Source organism: Sarcophilus harrisii, chromosome 5, assembly GCF_902635505.1.
Source record: "Sarcophilus harrisii chromosome 5, mSarHar1.11, whole genome shotgun sequence".
In the NCBI taxonomy this organism is placed as follows: domain Eukaryota; kingdom Metazoa; phylum Chordata; class Mammalia; order Dasyuromorphia; family Dasyuridae; genus Sarcophilus; species Sarcophilus harrisii.
This window is the reverse complement of record NC_045430.1, coordinates 198,830,829-198,845,968: the sequence shown is the minus strand read 5'-3', so window position 1 is coordinate 198,845,968 and position 15,140 is coordinate 198,830,829. Positions and strand designations below refer to the sequence as shown.

The following is a 15,140-nucleotide window of genomic DNA, read 5'->3' as shown; positions in this document are numbered from 1 at the left end:
ACACAACTAGGAAATGTTAAGTATCTGAGGTCACACTTGAACTCAAGTCCTCCTAACTTCAGGGCTGGTGCTCTATCCACTGCACTACCTAGCTGCCCTAATATATTTTAACATCCTTAATATATATTGGACTACCTGCCATTTGGCGAGGGAATGGGGGGAAGGAGAGAAAAATTTGGAACAAAGTTTTGCAAGGATCAATGTTGAAAAATTACCCATGCATATGTTTTGTAAATAAAAAATTTTAATAAAATTTAAAAATAATAAATGGTTCGGTTCAATTCAATCAACATTTATTGGGCACCTAGGATGTTCTAGACACAGTGCTAAGTATTGGGGATACAAAAAAAAAAAACACAAAAAACAGTTCCTGTTCTCAAGGAGCTTACAATCTAATGGGGGATGGGGAACAACATGCAAATAGATACAAAACAGGCTACATACAGGATAAAAGGGGAAAATGTAGAGGAAAGACATCCAAGTTAAGAGGGGTTGTTTAGTGAATTTAGACACCTTAACCACAACGCATTCAATGTGCAGCATGTCTGGGACACGGCCAATGTTTGGTATTTGTTTCGCTTGACTACATAGTCTTCACAAGAGTGGAGTGTTTTTGTTTTTGTTTTTTTCCTCTTTTTTTCCAAGTGCAGAGGATGGGTTGGGACCGAGAGAAAACATATTTTTGTTCATTGAAAAACTAAAAATGTAATCTGGTGCAGCTGGAAGTTCCCTGGAACCATCAGAGACCCCCTATAGGGCCCGTCAGGTGACGTCAGAAGCTTTGAGAGCTGCCCCGAGGGTAGCCGAAGCGAAGAGACTGAGGTTGGATCCCTGGGGGTGAGGAACTCGTGCGACACGCCTCTATTCCTCCGCACCCGAGGCGGCGCTGTGTCACAGGAGCCCCGGCGTCTCAGGCTGGTGCTGAACTGGACTCCCGGGATGCACCGCGTGTACCCGGCTACAGCTGCCGGTGGCAAGGGGGGATCAGCCGGGGCCGGAGCCCTGGTGCTCAGGCACCAGGGGCAGCCCGGCTCGGGGCCCGCCCTCCGCGGGCTCAGAGCGGCCCGGGGACGGGCTCGGCGCCCTCCCCGTTGTCGGCCCCTTCTCCTGCCGGACGTCCCGGGCCGGGCCGAAGGCGGAGGGGGGGACGGGCCAGAATCGGACTCCCCGGAGCCGTCCGAGTCTCAGCCTCGCCGGGGCCCCGGCTCCACACGGAGGGCCATGGCCGCGGCGGCGCCGACTTCGGTGAGACTTGCCCGCGCGGGGGCGCGGGGCGGGCGTGCCGCAGCCCAGGGGATCCCCGAGTTCCCCAGTCTCCAGGCTCCGACCCCTAGGACCGCTTTCCGGCGGGTTTGCTCCTTCTCGCCCTCACCTTAAGAACCGGGGCTCCTATGACGGAGTCAGCCGCCGGCCGACCGAGCCAGGGAGCACCGAATGCCGGGGGCCACCATCCCTGGGGAGGTGTCTGGGGCGCCCGGAGAGGCGCGTCCTGCCCGGAGCGGGGGCGGAGACTCGGGAGCGCTGGTTCCCACCTGCCCTGGCTCAGCCCGGAAGCTTCCCCGGAGGACGGGGAGCGCGTTGTGGAGGGAGGTCGGGTTCGGGCCAGCTTGGCCGGAATGGTGCGGGGCCACTTGGTGCGGTGCAAAGTTGGAGCCGTGGGAGCGGAGGGGAAGGATCGGGGATGCTTCTCTTGCATACAAGACTTGGGGGTGGGGGTGTTGAGAGGGTGATTGCTGTCTTGAAAGTAATTAAAGGGCTGTTTATTTCTGTTTTACAAGCACTTTATCCTTATTTAAGTATCACTGCCCCGGAACCTGAGGAAGGCCTGTTTTCTAGCCGTGATACATTGTTGACAGTTTATAGAGCTCATCCATCACCCAGCACTGTCCCCTTCTCTCTCATATACATGTATGTATGTTTTTGCATATCCATATAGATGGAGATAGATAACCCTCTCCACCCCAAATCAACACTCATTTGGGAGAAGGAAAGAGGAAACGGAGTGACTCGACCCGGTCCTCGTTTGTAAAATATGATAATACTAGATTGTTTTCAAAACCAGCCTCAGACACTGGGCAAGTCACTTAACCTGTTTGCCAGTTTCCTCACCTGTAAAGTGGGGATAATAATGATTGCTGTAACACAGCTTAATTGAGAACAACTAATAGAGTGACCGAGTCTCATAATTTAGGTAGCATTCTCTATATGTATGTCTGGGCTTAGAATTAAGCAAGAAAGGGGCAAGCTGGATGGCTCTTTGGAAATTACAAAGTTCTTTTGATTACTCAAAGCATTTACCTAAAAAAAAATCCAATTTAAACACTAGTGATCTTTGGTGCTATCTGATTACAAGTCATGGAAACCTGTAGTTTCCAAAGAATTGAAGTTGAGGATCACCCCAAAAAGTCAGGGGAAAGGTACAGGGGAGCAGGAACAGGCTGTGATAAATTACAAAACAAAGAATTAAACAGAAGTGATATAAAGCACATTCCCAAAGAAACATAAGTGAAGAAGTTTGGCCATTAAAATAGTAAGATTGAGGGAAGACTGATGGCATCCAAGCCACGGGGTAGGCAGGGCAGAGATGAGTTTCTTTTTGACAAAAATAAACATATATAGAAACCAGTGGCACACCATTAGTAACATTGTTTTCATCTTTGTTTATATGCAAGTGTGTTGTGTATTTTTTTACATAGTTATGAGGGAATATATAGGAAGCATTGTGGTATGGCAGATAGAGTTAAAGGATGAATGCAGGCAAGTCACTTAACCTGTCAATGTTCAGTTTAACTCTCCGATCAACATTTATTAACCACCCACTGTGTGCCAGGGACTATGCTAAATCCTGGATCATACATTGCAAGGAAAATACCCATTTGCATAGTGGAAATTTCTCATGAGGAATTCCCTACATCAAAAAAATTAGAAGTTTGATACCTTCCCACAATCAGTGTAAATAAAATGTTCCATATCCTTTTTCTCTTGCCTACCCGGTTTTGTATTACTTTATAAAATCCTTTCCACATTTCTCTTTTTTCAATAGTTATATTGCTTTTGCTATTGCCTGAATGTATGTATGACAGCCTATTTAACCATTAGGCATTAGGCATTTACATTGTTTTTAGTTTATTTTGTTCATTATTTTGTTTATTCTATTTTAAACTTTATTTGTGCCTTTTGTTTTTTTTATACCACATCTAGTATCCTATGTCCTTCCTTTGACCACCAACAGGAAATTCTTATTTTGTAATAAAGAAAATCTGTGAAGCAAAACTAGCGGACCCCATCTGATGGCATAGGCCTGTGATCCTTTATGGTACTTCATAAATGGTACTTTAGCACTTTTTCTCCAGTCAGACCAAGATTGGTCATTGCAATGACTGTTTTTAGTGTTGTTATATTAATGTAGTCATGGTAGATATTTTATGGACCTTTTGTTTTTATATCACTTTTATTTCCAAATATTATCTCCCTTGTCTCCTACAAAGAGAATCATCTCTTATAATAAAGAAGAAAAAAAGCAGTTAAAAACTAATCAAACAGGGGTGGCTAGTTAGTGCAGTGGATAGAGCACCAGCCCTGAAGTCAGGAGGACCTGAGTTCAAATCTGGCCTCAGACACTTAACACTTCCTAACTGTATGACCCTGGCCAAGTCACTTAACCCCAATTGCCTCAGCAAAAAAAAAAAAGGAAAAAAAAATAAAAAAAAAACCTACTTTCTATGCAATAATCCACAGCCATAGTCTCTCTAAAGAGAGAAAAGAAGTGTATTTTTATATTTTTGTTTAGTGCCAAGCTTGGTTAGTACAATTTAAAAAAAAAGACAAATTTGTTTTTATTTTCTTGTTCTTTCCATTGTTGCCCTTGTTTATGTTGTTTTCCTGATTCTCTTTAATTCACTTTTCATGAATCTTCCTTCTATAGTCTTCAAATTAATTAGCATTATTGGAATAAATTTATAATCTTCTCTTTGGAACAAACAATTGCAAAGTCTGTAAGAACAGCAGTGGCACTGATAAAACTAAATGTCTATATGATGCTTATGATTCCAGGTCCCAGTGAAGTTTGATGATGTGGCCATATATTTCTCACAGCAAGAGTGGGATATTCTTGATGATTGGCAGAAAGACCTTTACAAGCACGTGATGAGGGCCAATTATTCAACCCTGGTTTCCTTAGGTAGGTTGTATTTACAAAAAAAAATTTAAGTTAACTATTGAATTGGAGGGCAGCTAGGTGACACAGTGAACTGAATACTGAACCTGGAATCAGAAAAACTTATCTTCCTGAACTCAAATCTAACATTAGACATGTACTAGCTATATGACCCTATGCAAATTACTTCATCTATTTGCCTCAGTTCCTTATCTGGAAAATGAACTGCAGAAAGAATTGAACTTTTGCTCCAATATGTTTCTTAAGAAAACCCAAATAGCATCACAGTTGGACATGACCAAGAAACTTCTGAATGATAACAACAATGAAATTGGATGGTAGCTATTCAGCAGAAGGCTCATTGGTTAGCCCTTTGACCTGTCTGCTAGGGAAGCATAAGACAGTGCTTTATCTTCTAGAAATCTGTGATTATTGAAAGCTTAAGACTCAGACCAATAAAATAAATAAGAAAATCTATATTGGAAAATAAAATGCCAGAACCGCATAATAAAGAATCCAGTTTGGTGGTATATACTATAAGAATTCTGATAAGAGAGATTAATGTTTATTGGAATGGTTATGGGAAACCTAGTGAAGAGTTAGGATATTCTTGTCAGTGAGAATGAAGAAAGGCATTTGAGATGAAAGCATTCAGAAAAACCAGAGAAGGGGTTAACTGTGATCTATGGGAAAACACACACACACACACACACACTCACAAACACAAGAAAGAGATTAACTTGACTGGTATGATGAACTCATATTGAAGAGTAATAATCAATGCATACTTTGACCAAACACCTAGAGAAAATAAACTGTTTATACATGACTTTTCTTGACAGATTATACCATTCCCAAACCAGATTTGATATTTCGGATTGAATTAGGAGAAGTATTATTTGTCGGGAATTGGGGAAATTTGGAACAAACAGAAATAGGAGTCAGCCTGAGTGCTTATGAGCATTTCAACTTGAAGGTCACTGAAAAGCATCTGTTTAGGGGTAAGTGAGAACAAATCAATATCATGAAATTGTACTTTTTGTGGGACACAGTTTTGAGAATTTTGAGACATTTGAGTATTATAGAGCTAAAGCTCAGGAGTTCCATAGGCCTTGAACTAAAGTTTCCCATTATTCTGAGAATTGTTATCTCTATTACAATGAATAAGGTGAATATTCCTCTGGTTTTTTTGTTATGTTTAGGGAACTGGAATTCTTAACTCTAAAAATTAAAAATGTTATTTTAGAGGCATATATGTGGCATCATGAATAGAATGGCTAATGAGTGCTGTATTATATTGACTTTTCCTTCCCAGTGGACCATTGACTAGGATGCTTCTCCAGAGGTGTCACACATGTAGCCCATTGAGTGTACATTGAGTGCAGTCTGAATCAGATTAAAATGTAATTGGGAAATATTTTTTTTTATTATAGCTTTTTATTCACAAGATATATGCATGGGTAATTTTTCAGCATTGACAGTTGCAAAACCTTTTGTTCCAACTTTTCCTTTCCTTCCCCCCACTCCCTCCCCCAGATGGCAGGTAGATCGATTCATGTTAAATATGTTAAAGTATATGTTAAATACAGTATATACATACATATCCATAGTCATTTCGCTGCACAAGAAGAATTGGACTTTGAAATAATATACAATTAACCTGTGAAGGAAATCAAAAAGCCAGGTGGACAAAAATAGAGGGATTGGGAATTCTACATGGTGGTTCACACTCATTTCTCCGAGTTCTTTCGCTGGGTATAGCTGGTTCAATTCATTACTGTTCTATTGGAACTGATTTGTTTCATCTCATTGTTGAAGAGAGCCATATCATCAGAATTGATCATCATATAGTATTGTTGTTGAAGTATATAATGATCTCCTGGTCCTGCTCATTTCACTTAACAAAAGTTCATATAAGTCTCTCCAGGCCTTTCTGAAATCGTCCTGCTGGTCATTTCTTACAGAACAATAATATTCCATAACATTCATATACCACAATTTATTCAGCCATTCTCCAACTGAGGAGCATCCACTCAGTTTCCAGTTTCTGGCCACTACAAAAAAGGCTGCCACAAACATTGTTGCACATACAGGTCCCTTTCCCTTCTTTAAGATCTCTTTGGGATATCTTTGGGATATAAGCCCAGTAGTAACCAGTAGTAACATTGCTGGATCAAAGGGTATGCACAGTTTGATAACTTTTTGAGCATAGTTCCAAATCACTCTGCAGAATGGCTAGATGTGTTCTATTTGAGTTTGATGCCATTACTTTAGATTACTAATATTTTGCTCTCATAACTCCATAACTGAGTTCTATAGGGACCTAATCAGCTCTATTAGTAAGCAAGTAAATTGTGTACTTAAAAGCAAAATAGACCAAAGTTATAGCTAAGACTGTAATAATCACAAAAAACCCAACAAAGTTTGAGCCCTGTTATATTTCTTTTTCTTGGGAAGACAAAGCAACTGATAATTTCACCTAGATTAAGCAGTGGACAGGACGCTTTATTCTGGTGAAACAGGAAAGGAACAGGAAATGATGGAATTATTACAGCATTGTAAAGAATTATGTAAATTAATAATAACAATAATAATATCTATACTTTGTAACAGTAGTTACAAAACAGTTTTATATGCATTATAGCATTTGATTTAGTTCAACAAATATAAGGACTTGTAATTTGTTTATTTACTTATTCTTGATTTTCATGTGAAGAAAAATTCAGAGATGTTAAATGATTTGTCCACAGTCACACAGATTTAAGTGATTGGTTCATTTTGCAACCACATAACCAGTATTATTTTTTGCTCCTGTCCCTCTTCTCAGTTTTGATTTAAAATATGGCACTCCAGTTCCCATTTCAACAGTTGCCATTGTTTCTTATCTCACAATTTTTAGCTGTAGAGCACTTTCCTTATCCATATGACCATCTGCCCAACACAGGCCTCCTTGGCAAAGAGAGTAAAAATCTTCAGTTAACACTTTTGATTTTTAGATAAGCTGCTGTTTACCCTTCTTGGAAGCCAAATTTTTCAGGAAATCTTTCTTGAGCAGTGGTAAAAATAGTATATATAGTTCCCCAAACTCTTTACCTTTCTATAGGACCTGGCCAAAGGTTAGGATCCATATGCCCATGCTTCTAAGAACTCGTCGCTCATATTCAATATCTTTAGTAGACTGGAAATAATAATAAAATGCATTTTTAAAGTGAAAAGAAAAGTGCACTTTGCAGTTTTTGCCACAAGCTTAAATGTAACAAAAAATGTATACTGTCAAAATTCTATTTTTTCTTATGTTCTCTGGATTAATCTGTTTGGCTAATAGAGTTTGATTTATGATACTGGACACATAGAAACCTTAAGTCCTTATTTTTTTCAGTATTATCTCTGAATATGCTTTTCACATTTAAATCCTAGCAGTCCTAGAAGTCTGATTATATATTTGATTAGTAATCAGGGATTTGGGGGTAAAGTAAAGAGAGAGATAGGAAGAGGTTCTGTAAGAGAGAGACCTAAGAAGAGCTAAAAACTGAATTAGTAGGATGGTTCAGAATAAACTTTCTCAAGCTCATATATAAAATGCAGAAATATCTTTACTTCACTTTAAGACAGAAGTACTGATGGGATCTTTTCTTTTTAATAGGGAACCATGGAGTTATACGAACAAAAAAGGAAGGAGGTGATTTAGATGGTTCTCAAAATCAGTGCTCTGAGAAAAGGAAAGAGATTTCTTCCAAATCAAATCAAAAAGGCACTGTGGAATATCTATGCCTCCAAGACATGCAGACTCCAATTCCAAAATTAGAGGACTCTACCCAGAGTGACAGAAGTGAGAGCCACAAAACCTTCAGCTCACCCAATCACCAGGAATCCTCCTCAGGACAAAAAATTTGCTCCTATCCTGTCTTAGGGAAAAATGTCCAGGCAAAAGGACTTCAAGTAAAACACCATAGCAACCACACAAAGAACAATCCGTGCACATGTTCAAAATGCAAAGAAAAAGTGAGAAAACAGTCTGGCTTACATTTGCATTATGGGAAGAAGTGCTTCCAGTCTAATGAATGTGAGAAGAACTTTAGCTACAATATGAATCGGCATTATCGCCAGTTCATACCTGTAGGGAAAAAGCTATTCCAGTGTTCCGAATGTGATAGGAGCTTTCGATGGGAGGCTGGTTTAAAATCCCACCAGAGCCTACACAGTGGAAACGGGCAATTTTCCTGTAATACATGTGGCAAGGTTTTCATTCGGAAAGCTAGGTTTATCACCCATATCAAATTACACACAAGTGAGAATCCTTTTCATTGCCCAGTGTGTGGCAAGAGATTCTTTAAGAGGAAGTACCTCCTCAGACACCAGCAGCTCCATTCAGGGAAAAGGCCTTTTCAGTGTCCTGAGTGTGGTAAGACTTTCTGTCGAAAATCCTACATGAAGGCCCATCAGCGCTTACACAGCACAGAGAGGCCGTTTGCCTGCACACAGTGTGAAAAAGACTTCACTCACCAATATAAACTCACTGAACATATGCGGGTACATAGTGGGGAAAAGCCTTTCCAGTGCCCTGAGTGTGATAAGAGCTTTAGCCGAAAGTCCCACATGAAGGCCCATCGACGCTTACACAGTCGGGACTGGCCTTTTTCCTGTAGAGAATGTGGCAAAGGCTTCACCCAGCGGTATAGACTCACCAGACATATGAGGGTGCATAGTGGAGAGAAGCCCTTCCAGTGCACGGAATGTGGCAAGAGCTTCCGACAGAAGGCAAGCCTTCTTCATCACCAGCTCATGCATATGGGAGACATTGCCTTTCTCTTTAAGTGCCCGGAGTGCAATAAGAGCTTCCACCAGAAGAAAAGTCTGCTCAACCATCAACTCATGCACACAGGTGAGAGACCCTTTCAGTGTCCCAAATGTGATAAGAGATTCCGTCTCAAGGGCAACATGAAGGCCCACCAGCGCCTGCACAGCGGCATCAGACCGTTCTCCTGCGGAGTTTGTGGCAAGGGCTTCACTCATAAGTCCAAGCTGACCAGCCACACCAAGGTACACACTGAGGAGAAGCCCTTTCAGTGTCCTCAGTGTAATAAGAGCTTCTGCCACAAGAGGAGCCTGATTAATCACCAGTTGGTACACACAGGGGAGAGACCCTACCATTGCCCTGACTGTAACAAGAGCTTCTCTTCTAAGGCCTATGTAAAGGCCCACCAGCGAATACATAAGGGAGAGAAGCCATTTTCCTGTAGTGAGTGTGGCAAGAACTTCACCAATCAGTTTAGGCTCACAGAACACATCCGAGTGCACACTGGGGAGAAGCCCTTCCAGTGCCCTGAGTGTGACAAGAGCTTCCGTCAGAAGAGGAGCCTCATCAACCATCAGCTTGTTCACACAGGTGAGAGACCCTTCCAGTGCCCTGAATGTAATAAAAGCTTCCGCTGGAAGGCTGGCATGAAGGCCCATCAGCGTCTGCATAGGGGCGAGAGGCCCTTTCAGTGCCCTGACTGTGACAAGAGCTTCTCTTTGAAGGCCTATCTGAAGGCCCACCAGCGAATACATAAGAGGGAGAAACCATTTTCCTGTAGTGAATGTGGCAAGAACTTTGCTGATCAGTTTAGGCTCACGGAGCACATCCGAGTGCATACTGGGGAGAAGCCCTTCCAGTGCCCTGAGTGTGACAAGAGCTTCCGTCAGAAGAGGAGTCTGACAAACCACCAGCTTGTACACACAAGTGAAAAACCCTTTCAGTGCCCTGAGTGCAACAAGAGCTTCCGGTGGAAGGCTGGAATGAAGGCCCATCAACGTTTGCACAAGGGCGAAAGAGTGTTTTCCTGCAGTGAATGTGACAAATGTTTTTCTAAGCAATCTAAACTTGATGAGCATATCCAAGTTCACAGTGGAGATGAACCCTCCTAGTGTTCTAAATGTGACAAGCTTCCAGTAACAAAAAAGCAAAAAAGGTGCCTCAATAACCATCTGGCCCGCCAGTGCCTAGCTAATAGTGAGACACCCTTCTGCAAGCAGGGGAGGCAAAGGCTGCTCTCAGCAGTCTGAATGCATCCCCTACGTGGACTTAGCCGCCACGATCATAACTTGGCAGCACTTTGGACCAATAACAGGGTCACTGGAGCTAAGACAGAATTGACAACATCAAGGATGTCCTTGAGCTTCCAGAGTATAAAATGTTCTTTCTTCCTCCTTCAAATTTCCTAAAGCACTTTGTCTAAATCTCTCCATGGCCTCTGTTATACTCTCTTTCACGTATCCTACTTATCTTTGTGCATGGGATCTCAATTCCCCCTCTTAATTGCTCCTCTCTCTCCCAAAATGTAAGCAACTTGAAGGCAAGGACTGTTATTTTTTTAATCTTTGTATCCCCAGCATCTAACACAGTACCTTGCACACAGTAGGCACTTAATGAGTGTTTCTTGAATTTAATTAAATTTGGCACAACTGTTGGCTATCTGAGAAACCACAGTAGCCAATAGACTAGCCTAGAAGGTGGAAATCCAGAACTGAGGGCTTTTGTAATGCAAAGATGATAGCCCACATAGTAAACTTGGAAACTTCATAATTGTAATCATGCTTCCTCTTCTTTGCTGGAAAAAGTCATTTGGTCCCATAATCCAATTCCTGCTTCTTTCACAGTACCACTGAGAAGCTTCTTTACCAAATAGCGAGAGCACCTTGAAACTGGAACCCGTATGGGAAATTAAAAAAAAAAAAAAAAAAAAAAAAACTGGCAAGGATAGAATCCTTCCCCTGAAATCTGGAGAGTAGAGATAATATCTAGCTATTTTTCTGTTACTCCTGCACTCTCTCCTCAGGTGTACAACTCCTGTTGGAAGTAGTGATATTGTCCAAAAGCCACAGGATACATATGTTCAAATTAAGAGCTACAGAAAATAATAACTCTAATGCTAAAGACTCAGAGTTTTATACCGAAGCAAAGCATTTTTAAAGGATGACTCAGATCAGTTACTGTTCTGTAACCTCTTATTCAGATATAGCAGGCTCTGAATGGATGCACGGTTTAATAAGTCATGCCTCTTCCTGGACTTAATTCCTGATTCCTGGGGGCATAGTGCATGGTAGGTAGTCAGAACCATTCCCTGAGTTGACTCAGTGCCCCTAACACAAAATTGTACGAATGTGGCAAGATATAAATTATTGGCAGTGCCTTTGAGATATATGGGATAGTCTTGAGCTGGTCCTTAAAGGGAGGCAGGGGTTAGGAGAAGCTGGTGACATGTGATACCCCTATCTTCTCTTGGAGAGAGAACTGTGATCCAAGAGAAGCTAATTCTTGGTAAACAATAACTTAAACCTGGTAAACAAAGGTTCAACATAGAAATGAGTAGGTGCCTACTGTAAGAACAGTTAATGAAGTTGGTTCAATAATGCAATATTCCAATGTCCCAATCCTTGATTGCATTAGACTTACGTCTAAGAGTATATAATTAGGCCATTGGAAGACATATAAATAAGTAAGGTTGTTTTGTAGGCATTGTGATTACCTATGTCATCAGACATCAAACTATATAAAGTCCAAGACCTGGGTGCAAAACCAAGTTTTTCTTAATGGGTTAAAGTCTACATTTCATGTGTCTGAGCTAGAACTAGTAGGGGTGCACCTTGAACCATTTCCTTATCTTTTGATCCTATCTTTAATGCAAATATCTGCTGGTGGAGGCCTAGGCTTATATACATGGAATCAACCACTGGGGGCTTTCTAAATATGTTCACAGTCCCTTTTGTAAGCTCTTAAATTGATGCTTTTTGGGTTTTTTTTGATAGTGCCACAACCATTACCAAAATATCTCTTTATCCCTTAGAATCCTGCCTTGTAACAAAAATGGTTAAGCAAAAATAACTGTGTTTGGCAGTATATGCAGCATTCTTATCCCATAGCTCCTCACCTTTACTGAGAAAGTGTTTTGTCATCTGTTCTTAGGAACAGAATTGGTCCACTGTAACCTTGAGTTCTGTCTGTTAGTGTTATTTTCATTTGCCTTCTTGTAGTCATTGTGTATATTGTGCTAATGTTGCTTATTTTGTTCTGTCAGTTTGTATAAGTCTGTACTTTTTGTCTTTTACAGTGCAACAGGATTCCATTACATTCCTCTACAATAATTTTTCCAGCTGTCCCCAATCAATGAGCACCCACTCTATTTCCATTTTTTTTTTTGCCATCACAAAAAACACAAGTTTCTTAACTATAAACTTACATGTATAAAGCCATATGTTAACAAAAATTCCTAACAAAATCACATCTTGAATACTTGTTAGAGGCACAAATAAAATCACTCTTCATATTTTAAGGGGAAAATCCCATCAACAAGAATTCAAAATAGTTTATTTTAATAGGACAGATATTGATATTTGTTATTGGATGTTGAAACTGCTATCCTATTGATATTCAGATAAGGGATAATGTCACCATCAATTCAAATTGCTGTCTTGTCCATTCACTATTTTTAACACTCTAGATTTTCATCTGGAAACAGGAAATTCTCTCTCTTTTTTTTTAATTTAATAGCCTTTTATTTACAGGATATAGGCATGGGTAACTTTACAGCATTAACAATTGCCAAACCTCTTGTTCCAATTTTTCACCTCCTACCCCCCACCCCCTCCCCCAGATGGCAGGATGACCAGTAGATGTTAAGTACATTAAAATATAAATTAGATACACAATAAGTATACGTGACCAAAACGTTATTTTTCTGTACAAAAAGAATCAGACTGAAATATTGTACAATTAGCTTGTGAAGGAAATCAAAAATGCATGTGGGCATAAATATAGGGATTGGGAATTCAATGTAATGGTTTTTAGTCATCTCCCAGAGTTCTTTCTCTGGGCATAGCTAGTTCAGTTCATCACTGCTCCGTTGGAAATGATTTGGTTGATCTCGTTGCTGAGGATGGCCTGGTCCATCAGAACTGGTCATCATATAGTATTGTTGTTGAAGTATATAATGATCTCCTGGTCCTCATTTCACTCAGCATCAGTTCGTGTAAGTCTCTCCAGGCCTTTCTGAAATCATCCTGTTGGTCATTTCTTACAGAACAGTAATATTCCATAATATTCATATACCACAATTTATTCAGCCATTCTCCAACTGATGGACATCCATTCAGTTTCCAGTTTCTAGCCACTACAAAAAGGGCTGCCACAAACATTCGTGCACATACAGGTCCCTTTATAATCTCTTTGGGGATATAATCCCAGTAGTAGCAATGCTGGATCAAAGGGTATGCACAGTTTGATAACTTTTTGAGCATAGTTCCAAACTACTCTCCAGAATGGTTGGATTCGTTCACAACTCCACCAACAATGCATCAATGTCCCAGTGGAAACAGGAAATTCAATCCCGAAATAGAGCCAGTGGGGTAGGGGACACAACCTAGCAAAATTTGTGACTGAGTTAATGCCATTGGATTCACTGCCTCTCTGGATGTTGCCTAAGTACAGTTACTAGACCCTCTTTCCAGGATGAAGGTAACTGCAGGTTGTTTGCTCATGTGAGTGACCAAAGGAGGGCTCAGACATCCTGTTACCCAAAATAATCATCATCAAACAGCTCTGTGCCAAGCTCTTGAGATTCCAGTGACTTTTAAGTCATCTCATGGTACACAGACAAACTCCAGAAGGTAGACCCATGTGATTTGTTGCTGTGATTTTATTTCCCTCCAGCTAAAAGCATTATAGCAACTCAGTCTAGTTCTTTATGACCTTGCTGTCAGTTGTTAGTGCTGCCTGTGTGGAGCCCCAGACCTCAATCTTTTCTCGCCTTTTGGAGTGTAAACATGTGGAAAACAGGCTAGTCAGATCCTTTTCACTGATACTCAAACTGGTCCCAAATGGTTCTAAGTTACACGTAGATTGTTTGGGGAAGGAACCTCATTATACAGTTTGCACTGCCTAGGAGTAATTTACCTGACTGAAGTAACCATGAGACTATGAATTGGCCAAGCAGACTAAATGTTTTATCACCTGGCTGCATTCCACATCATAGTGTGAGCTTCCCTCTCAGGCTCATGGAGATCAGTGCCTTTAATTTTGATTACAATTCTTTCCTCAAGCTCAATTTGAGCTTTAAAGTTGCTCTTGATGGTCTAAAATATAGAAAGACTATAGCCTGCATCACCTAGATATCTGAAAATAGTAAATGGAGGGCAGTAGCTGAAAGGCCTTATGAGAAATAAGCCCTGAAAGGAAGTCTAGAGCAAAGCAAGAAGTACTTTAATTACCAAGAATTTGCATTTTATATTTGAGGCTACAAGGAGTCACTAAGGTTTCTTGAGCAGGTAAATGAGGCCAAGTTGTGGAGGATGGATTAAAGGGAGAGGGTGACAAGACCACCCTGAGATTTTAACATTTCCTGAAGTGATTGCCTAAAGTAGCCTGAGAACTGTGAATGGTAACTGATAAATAGGAAATTATAAATAAACTTAAGTCTTCCAGACTCTCAGGCTGATCCATTACATCAGCCATGGTCTTAGTTCATTTGGCTTTTGTTTATAAAAGGAAATATTTTTTAATTTGTTAAATTTGATTGGTTCATATAAAGAATCAAGCTATTTACAGTGACCAAACCTCCTCTTCAGTAAGCACCTGGTGACTATGATTTCAAGAGGATACAGCAACATGTTTAGTTTGTCTCAAAGAAGCTCATTTGAGAATGACTACTCATCCGCTAAACAAAAAGTGCTTTGTAGCTATGACTGCCTTTCGTCAGGCAGGTATAGTTTTTTCTCCTGTATTTTCCATGTCTCTGACTCCTAAAGATATAAATACAGAGTTTAAAACACTATGAAAAATATCTGTCAGAGTAGGATAGCATTATAGAGTTAAGAAAGCTTTCCTTAAATGCTGCATCAACTATCTCTCCCGTTTCTTAAATTCAAGTTTGCAAGTGAATTCAGCAAACGTTGAGGGCTTACTATGTGCCAGACACTGCACCAAGAACTAAGCTTTGTTGTTTGTCCT

General features: G+C 40.6%; 1 protein-coding gene across 1 annotated transcript; it reads left to right on the top strand.

Annotated features, from left to right (window-relative positions):
• Nucleotides 1-541: 541 nt before the first annotated feature.
• On the top strand, nucleotides 542-10,886 carry LOC100927952 (zinc finger protein 84). Its single transcript, XM_031940234.1, has 5 exons — nucleotides 542-566; nucleotides 767-1,245; nucleotides 4,054-4,180; nucleotides 4,999-5,157; nucleotides 7,800-10,886. Exons 1-5 carry the CDS (start codon nucleotides 542-544, stop codon nucleotides 10,061-10,063), a joined length of 3,054 nt encoding a protein of 1,017 aa, XP_031796094.1. The 3' UTR covers nucleotides 10,064-10,886.
• Nucleotides 10,887-15,140: the final 4,254 nt, after the last annotated feature.